General features: G+C 46.0%; 2 protein-coding genes across 2 annotated transcripts in view; both read right to left on the bottom strand.

Moving 5' to 3' along the window:
• Nucleotides 1–5,183, bottom strand: part of LOC106816981 (ribosome biogenesis protein BMS1 homolog) — a 15,813-nt gene extending 10,630 nt beyond the window's left edge. The window contains exons 1-8 of the mRNA XM_014821623.1: nt 4,685–5,183; nt 3,669–3,768; nt 3,163–3,253; nt 2,047–2,126; nt 1,731–1,799; nt 1,268–1,387; nt 776–918; nt 138–259 (exon numbers count right to left, since the gene is read on the bottom strand). Coding sequence (XP_014677109.1) covers nt 138–259; nt 776–918; nt 1,268–1,387; nt 1,731–1,799; nt 2,047–2,126; nt 3,163–3,253; nt 3,669–3,768; nt 4,685–4,884 — 925 coding nt within the window. The 5' untranslated portion in view covers nt 4,885–5,183. The remainder of the gene's footprint in view (nt 1–137; nt 260–775; nt 919–1,267; nt 1,388–1,730; nt 1,800–2,046; nt 2,127–3,162; nt 3,254–3,668; nt 3,769–4,684) is intronic.
• Nucleotides 5,184–5,490: 307 nt separating this feature from the next.
• Nucleotides 5,491–8,762, bottom strand: part of LOC106816984 (ADP-sugar pyrophosphatase-like) — a 6,819-nt gene continuing 3,547 nt past the window's right edge. The window contains exons 6-9 of the mRNA XM_014821629.1: nt 7,807–7,862; nt 7,367–7,421; nt 6,958–7,011; nt 5,491–6,490 (exon numbers count right to left, since the gene is read on the bottom strand). Coding sequence (XP_014677115.1) covers nt 6,396–6,490; nt 6,958–7,011; nt 7,367–7,421; nt 7,807–7,862 — 260 coding nt within the window. The 3' untranslated portion in view covers nt 5,491–6,395. The remainder of the gene's footprint in view (nt 6,491–6,957; nt 7,012–7,366; nt 7,422–7,806; nt 7,863–8,762) is intronic.

Below are 8,762 nucleotides of genomic sequence, written 5' to 3'. Positions count from 1 at the left end.
GTGAGAGAGAGAGAGAGAGAGAGAGAGAGAGAGAGAGAGAGAGAGCGTGAGAGAGAGCGCGAGATTGATCGAGATAGACACACACACACACACACACGCACGCGCACGCGCACGCACACGCACACACGTACACGTACCTGCTATGTGTACGTCGCTGCCTTCCTTGAGCTGAGTGCCGCGCAGGTAGCCGTACAGAGAGATGACGCGGTCGCACGCCGCGTGCTGGCGTATCAGCTCCGGACTCGTCAGATCCTCCATCCTGCAGCGTCAACGCGCGATACATCAGTGATAACGACGTGTAAGGCGTGAACATGTCAGTCACACATCAGTCACCCTCGTGCTTATGCTCAGCTTACCGGTCAGCTAGCATGTAGGGGCGAGTCACTGCTTACCGGTCAGCGAGCATGTAGGGGCAAGTTATTTACCGGTCAGCTAGCATGTAGGGGCGAGTTATTTACCGGTCAGCTAGCATGTAGGGGCAAGTTATTTACCGGTCAGCTAGCATGTAGGGGTGAGTGGAGCGCCACTGTAGCATCGCCGTTGTGAAAATTTTCCCGTATTTACCCTCTGTTGTCATAATAGTGTCAACCCAAAAATAAATAGATCACCACATGCTTATTCTGGCATATTTAGATTGCCATGTGCGTTTATTGAGTCATGTGACGTGGGGTACGACACGCCTTTTAATCCATCGTGCGCATTTTTCCCGCCTGGCCATTACCTCCTTTGTCTAATTTTCCCTTAGAAGAAACCCTGAACTAGGTTGGTTATTTACCGGTCAGCTAGCATGTAGGGGTGAGTGGAGCGCCACTGTAGCGGCCTCAGCTTCATGACGGAGATGAAGCGTCCGAGATTGTGAATCTCCGTCTTCTGATACTCGTCGTGCACCAACCCCGACAGGTAGAACAACTTGGCACCCTGCAACACGAGCCATTACCATTATCCTCATGCTAACTATTACTACTAACAACTATTATAATTGTTTTAGTTATTATATAACTATTATTATACCACTTCTACCACCATTACCATCACCATCACCATTACTACTGCCAGTATCCTCATGCTAACTATTAACAACACCACTGCCATCACCAGTACGATTACTATCCCCATTCCCACTAATGTTAGTCTGTTACTACTGCCCTAACCTCTTGCTAAGTTGCTAACTATTACTAGTAGGTACTACCGGTTAAGTGCATTACTTGCTAGGTAGTTTCTCACCATCACTATTACCCTAACCTTGACCCCGACCTTGACCTCGTACCTGATAGATCTCGGTCCAGAAGCGGTGCTTCAGACGTTTCTTCGTTCTTCGCAGCATCTTATTGTTCTTGAAGTGGTCGAGGTGTGTGAGCACGCCCATGATGCGCGGGAAACCGTGAACCTGTCGAAGCGAAACGCGCGCGCACGCACGCCGAGTCAGACACCGTATCTCTCGCGCCGTGATTTTTACACACTCACGTATCGCATCCGGGAAATAGCTTAACGGTAAGTGTCGTAGAAGAGGGGAAAATACGAGACTGGTTGGAAATTATTTTAGAAATAATGGTTTTAACAGACAGATTAAATGAACAACGGCACCGATGATTGAACGAACGATTGTGTTCTCACTACTAGCAGCGGTACTTGTGCAACATCTGCCATACCGTATGTTGGGTCAGGTGTTTCCAGTTTGAAAAATGGCTAAATATTTCGATAAGGGACGAACACTCGGAACGGCATTGCACCTGACAAATGTTGAGGAACTCGAACGTCTCCATTTCAAATCCAAAGCTGGCATCCACCAATAACAGAACCTGGAACACAAAGACACGGGTCAGCACGCAACTCAAACTGCAAAAATAAAACAGATTCAGTGAAATACAACCAGTTAGGCTGTGCACCAGGTGTAACAATCCGATACGATACGATACGATACGATACTGAATGTTTTCCACGATACTTCACGATCACGCACAGCTAACACGACAGGTAATGCAGGCGGCAACAAACATCTCGTAACACGAGCGACGATCTAGAATCGCTGCGGAAAGACGGACATACCACGTCCGCAATCTTGGCCACGTCGATCATGGCGTTGATGTCGTTGTTGCATTCGATGAAGGTCAAACGCTGCTTCTTGGCTAGAAAACAAAAAGATTCACGAGTCAGTTTTACGCCGACGCTTAACGCAGTATCGGGGCTGTAGCAGGAAGACCACCCAAATGCTGCATCGACAATGTTAAAGGAAGACACAAAGATGTAGCAGTGGTCAGGAAGGAAGAAGATGAAGGCAGAAGTGTACGGTGACGAAAAAATATGCTCCAGGCCAACCCCGTAATCAAACTCCACGACAGATGGCGCTCTCGCTCGTGGGCTCAATCTACCACTGCCACAAGCAGATTTTGGTTACAATTTGTAACGCTTTTTTACTACAAGTTTTACAGCAGCCACGTTACTCGTATCCTATGTAATAAGATTTGGACTAATAAAAGTTGCAAAGATATTAAAAATCCGACCGTTATTTCATGAAATTTTTTATAAAATAGTGATACGAAATAGTACGCGAATTGTGCGCCCCTCTTTCAAATCATACGCTGTTTACGAATCTCCATTCGCTGGATTTCCCCCGAGCTCCGCCCACTTTAAAAATAGTGCTAGCATTGTGGCAGTGGTATCCTGAGTGTGCGAAGGGGGGCGCTGCATGCAGTTTGCCCCGTAATAAGAGGTGACGAGAAACAAGAAGAAGCATCAAACGATAAATAACGATGTAATGATTTTACGACAGAGATTAGATAAAACTTAAATAACCGTTTTTCGACGTACAGAATGAATGTCGCCGATGCGACCTCCTTCCAGTGAAAAAAATACACAAGGTCTCGGGCGATTTAGCCCCCGAAATGCCAAAGAGCCCCAGAAATGCCAAAAAGAGCCCCCGGAAATTTGCATAGAGTTCAATGCAAACCAAATTTTAGAGTGCTATTTTCATGCACGCGAGCTTGAAAAGTAGCCCCCAAAAAATAAATATTATTTTTTTCTCTGCCCCCTTCGATCATTCACTCATAAACAAAATCTACGAATGGCAATTCGCAACGATAGCGAACCAAATCGATAGGGTCTCAATTTACGATCGATGTCGCAAACGAGTGATTCGCGAACGCCGGTCCACGCTCTGCATACCTGACACTATTGTCACGGGTCCTCGGATGCTGGAGAGCGTCTGTCGCGTGTAATTCTTTATCAGACACTGCATCAGCGTTGACTTGCCGACCTTGAAAAAAAGAAATAAAATTTTTGGTCATTTTTGCCACAATCCAAACGCAGCGTAGATTTTTCGACCATGAAATAAAAAATAGGTTTTGTAACCACGTGCATACGCGCACATGTGCGTGGAAGAGAGATAGAGAGAGAGAGAGAGAGAGAGAGAGGAAGGGTGAGAATGGGAGAGCGAGCGTGAGAGAGAGAGCAAGAGAAAGAGAGAGAAAAAGAGAAAGAGCGAGAAAGAGAGAGAGAGAGAGAAAAAGAGAAAGAGAGAGAGGGAGAGAATGGGAAAGCGAGTGTGTGTGAGAAAGAGAAAGAGAGAGAGAGAGAGAGAGAGAGAGCGAGAGATAGGGGAAGCCCACAACTACGCCCCCTCTATTCCCCAGGCTTCTCCGCCTCCCTCGTCGTGCGACCTTGTTGCTGACCTTGGGCGGACCGACGACGGCGACGACAAACGGCGGTGGTTCGACGGGCGTGCGATCCATCACAGGAATGTGCATCTTCTTCGACTTGATGTCCTGCGTCCTGCAAAACGTCAACGACTATCACGTCTCCACCTCCTCTGCACTACTTGATCTAGAGATACGATCTACGATCCTTTATCCTACCGCATACATACTATGAGTCCCACCCAGGGAAAAAATAACTTTTTTTTTCACGGGAGCTCTTTTTCAAAAGTCTGTGGAAAAAATAGCTCTCGTCAAAAATTGTACGGGAGCTATTTTGAGCCTCACGGGAACGATTTCAGAGGTTTGAAGAGCGAATCGCTCATCGCTCATCACTACCGTGTATTTGTTACCCTGGTCCCACCCTCGTATGTACTACCTAGTATGGTATTACGTCCCCCCCTCCCCAGTACAGTATGGATCATTGCCTGACCCTGTCTCTCACCCAACTTTAATCACAGACATGTGAGAATGGGCTTTGACCGTTTCCCGTAGACCATTGACAGAAACGTGGGCCCAAGGATAGAGAACATGGGTCCCAATAAAACCAATGTGCCTAACCCTAACCCTAATTCTAACCCTAACCCTAACCCTAACCGAAACCATAACCCTAACCTATTATATTGATATAATATTATATTTATATTGATGTAAATGACATTGGTTTTATTGGGACCCATGTTCTCTATCCTTGAACCGAAACGTGGTCAAGTTACCAGTTCGTCAAATGCAGGGCATTTAGATGTCCGGTCTACGGGATTATACAAGTTATAGGACCATGTTAAGACTTATGTTAATGACAGGTTGACAGCACAAATGCACGACTACTAGGGCCTGGATTCGTGTGTGCACAGCAACGCACCTGCGGAACCGCTCTGCCAGCTTGTAGAGGACCAATCTACGAGGACTTATGAACCACGTTTTAAGATCTATGTTAACGACAGCACAACCCCACGTACGACTACTGGGGGCCTGGATTCGGATTCTGGATTTACCTGCGAAACCGCTTCGCCAGCTTGTCGGCTGCCTGCACGGCGAACGCCTTCGGGTTCCTCTGCTGCCGCGAGGCATCATCCTCCGTCGCGCCCGGAGGAAGCTGCTGCTGTCTCTTAAAGTTCTTCTGCTTCTTCTTCTCGACCTTCCCGCCGGCGCTGCGGCCCCGGTGCGACTTGTGGGATTGTTTCTCATCCTCCATCGTGACTAGTTGCTAATGTTATTGATTACGGCTTGGGGGGGGGGAGGAAAATCCCTGAGCGAAAATTAACCTAGGCTGGTATGTTGTGTTCTCCATCAACGAACTGAGGTACGACTGTATTATAAAGGAAAGCGATAGATCCCGTAAGAGATTAACGTCGCGTAAGATCCCACACTAATATAAGCAATCAACCCAGCAATCTGTACATACAGCAGTACAGTAAATAACGTAATTCCAATGAAATGAGTATAAGTAAAACGTCAACATAGAACACGCGTACCGCATCCAACATGTGTGAGTGCCTACTGTATCGGATGCTCTATAATCAGATGCTCGCGAACGCTCGGGAGCAGCCGAAAATAGGGTACATTGCGCCATCTATCGAGCATAAATTCTTATAACTAAATACGAGCAAATAATAATGCTTATATTTATATATTATATGCATATGTAATTATTATACTATAATGCGATATGTATGTGTAAGCAAAATGACACCACCACTGCAGTGAACTATCATTTATACCAGTGAAAATCCAGCGATAACTATAATTTGATATATTATTGCACGTACATACATGATACAGATCAGCCAGCATTCACTAATTACACTATAGAATAAGACTTCGTTTATTCAGCAGATAGACGAGACAGAATTATCCTCCGTTTATTTGCAACATTATCTGTACAAAAAAAAAGGAATTATATTTGTTGCTATAACACCTGAACAAAAATAACATTATAAGAATGTGCATTATCAGTGGTATATGACTATGAATCCTCGTGATTTTCTCTACGACTGCTATTTCTCACTTTCTTCGCAAGTATAAACATGCACATGCCCCCCCCCCCCGAGTCAATGTAAAAACATAATCACACTCATGGACAATACTGTAAGGGTTACGATAATAAGGAACCTACTCTTGTGTAATAAGAAACCTACATGTACTCATGTTAGTGAAGGTATGTACATAATAATGCTATCCATCGCAGAGGGGTCATAAATGCATTTAAAATAGATCTGAGATATTATGATGATACGTATTCACAGGGACAAATCAACACAAATCCTAAATAAACTGCAAATCCATCTCGCCGATTCATTCAATTCAAAATTAATGCGAACCAAATTTCCTCGGTACCGGTAGCCTCGTATCGTAACAGAGAGACATGGAATCATCTATAAAGGCTGCCTTCCTCTCCTGGCCAGGGCAAACCCTGAATGCAAGCCTTCCTCTCCCCGCCAGTACAATGGCATAAATGTTACAACGAAGACGAACAAAGAAATGTGAGGTCGGTTGCCATGGCGCCCGGCAGCTGGTCGTCGGAATGCACACTCTCCTCTTCGCTCGCCACGCCACGTCACGAGATATTCTCGCAACATCTCAATACTGTCAACTTTACGTCCAACGTCTTCAGCCGTCGCCACAAGAGACGCACGCTGACAAGTGGCTCCGCCTGTGGACCGGCGCAGCTCCCACGGCACGCGAGAATCACCACAGAGGGCGCCGCTACACGCGCGCGTGGGCAACGTGCGTCCTTTGCGATATTCCCACGGCGTAGGCATACAGTTTTGCGTCGATGACATCGCCTTGTCCGCTGAACTCTAAATAAATAAGGGAAATCTCTGATTTATATTCAGTGTACATTACCAAGCATATAAGAATGATTTTTTTTATACGAGGAATAGACTTCTCAGATATATGTCACACAGTTTCTTTTTATTGATGCACATAGAGTCACCATGTCCTTACAGGCACCGTTAAGCAATTAGGCAGAGTAATTAATCCGGTCGATTTCTATGTTGTACAATATGGCGTGACATTTCACGCGATGTAGTAGCACGGTGAACGATATCAGGTAGAAGATGATGTCAATATATTTATTTATATACAGCAGGGGCCCATTGTCAGAAACATTCCAAGTAGTGATGACATCACAAGTCTAGAATGTCATAACATTTTGTAGTGAAGTGTCGGTGCGCAACTTATGACATCACAGACAATTATGTGACAGTCACAGGTATTTACGATGTTTCTGTCGATGGTCCCCCTGGACTATAGAGGGCGTTACCGTTCAGTCGTGTGAGCAGCTCTGACACCTGTACATGCAGTAGCTCCACGAATTCTGCAGACGAAAAATACGCGAGGGTCAGAACAACAGATCATCCGAGATATAGATACGAAAGATGTAACAAAAATTGTTTTTATTCTCCTCTGATATAAGAGTACAATTATTTTATGATAAGTCTATTTATTTAACCAGAGTTTGTTCATGTAGTTAACTTTATTTAGCAGGTTAAAGCAGGTTAAATGAATAGATTTATTGTAAAATAAATGTAGTCTTACTCAACCCTACATTGTCTGCAATTAATTGTCCCATACACGCACACACACACGCACATACACGCACGCACGCACATACACGCACGCACGCACGCACACACATGCACTGGCTGTGATCGCTACGATGATGTGCCTACCTCCATCATCCGTCATCTGCTGCGGATGGTGATTCTCTGGTTTGTCCCCGTCAATCTGTAAAAACGCAGATGCAATGCAGACGCACGCGTATAACTCCACAAAGAAAGTTTTAAAAATACCCTGCCGGTCCCATGCCCAGATAAAGGAGGGAGGGTTGGTGCAGGGCTAGCCTCTCCACCCCGTAAAACCGGTAAGCTACGGAAACAGCAACGAAAATATTCGGATGCACGATCGTTGCTGCCTCAGATTCCAATGTATAGTGTAGAATTTCAAGAAAGAAGGAATGGTAATGCAAATTCCGTCAGTTGTGCATTTATGAATAACGTAGATATAACTCTAGGGGGAGATAACGTTTCATTTTGCACTAAAATTCACTCCCCAGAATCTTCCTCCTATTGCTGCAACCTGCTCCAAGACCCTGGCAGATGGCGCCACCTACCTCGATCGAGATGAGAGCCTCGGTGCAGTTGGACACGCCCGCGTCGAGACAGGTGACTGAAACCAGACAGAGGTGTAGGTGAAGGAGAGAATGATAGGATACGGCTGATGGCACCTTCCCCTCATCCTGCATGGCCGATCAGCAGCTCATCGTCTTATTGTATTACGTGTACAATGCTGACTTCCTTATCTAAGGATGCCCTTTGGACTTTGATGTCCGAATTTTCCCGTGGTTCGATTTTGGCCGTTTTGCATATGAAGTTTAGGAGGGTCCAATCAACAACTTCCAACAATAAAACCTTCTGTTGCAATTTGTTCCAGGTAGGCCAAAAATTTCCATATATTGACTGGACTACTTCCTGCATTAAGTATATGAACCCAGCCCCTTCTCTACGTGAAATCATGCATGCCTCTCCCCCAACCAACCAGCCCCCTCTCTACGTGAAATCATGCATGCCTCTCCCCCAACCACCCAGCCCCTTCTCTACGTGAAATCATGCATGCCTCTCCCCAACCACCCAGCCCTCTCTACGTGAAATCATGCATGCCTCTCCCCAACCACCCAGCCCCTCTCTACGTGAAATCATGCATGCTCCTCCCCCAACCAACCAGCCCCTCTCTACGTGAAATCATGCATGCCCTCCCCCAACCAACCAGCCCCTCTCTACTTGAAATCATGCACCCACCCAGCCCCTCTCTATGTGAAATCATGCATGCCCCTCCCCCAACCAACCAGCCCCTTCTCTACGTGATATCATATGTCTCTCCCCCAACCAACCAGCCCCCTCTCTACATGAAATCATGCATGTCTCTCCCCCAACCAACCACCTCTCCTTTCAGCATGACCGACCATGACGAAGATTGCCTTCTTGTATTACGTACGATGCTGATGCTGAGTTCTCTACCTAGCCTCATGTATGACCCCCCAGCCCCCTCTCTACCTAGCCTCATGTATGA

This window comes from Priapulus caudatus, unplaced genomic scaffold, assembly GCF_000485595.1.
Source record: "Priapulus caudatus unplaced genomic scaffold, Priapulus_caudatus-5.0.1 Scaffold1550, whole genome shotgun sequence".
NCBI lineage: Eukaryota > Metazoa > Priapulida > Priapulimorpha > Priapulimorphida > Priapulidae > Priapulus > Priapulus caudatus.
This window is presented reverse-complemented; position numbering and strand designations above follow the sequence as displayed.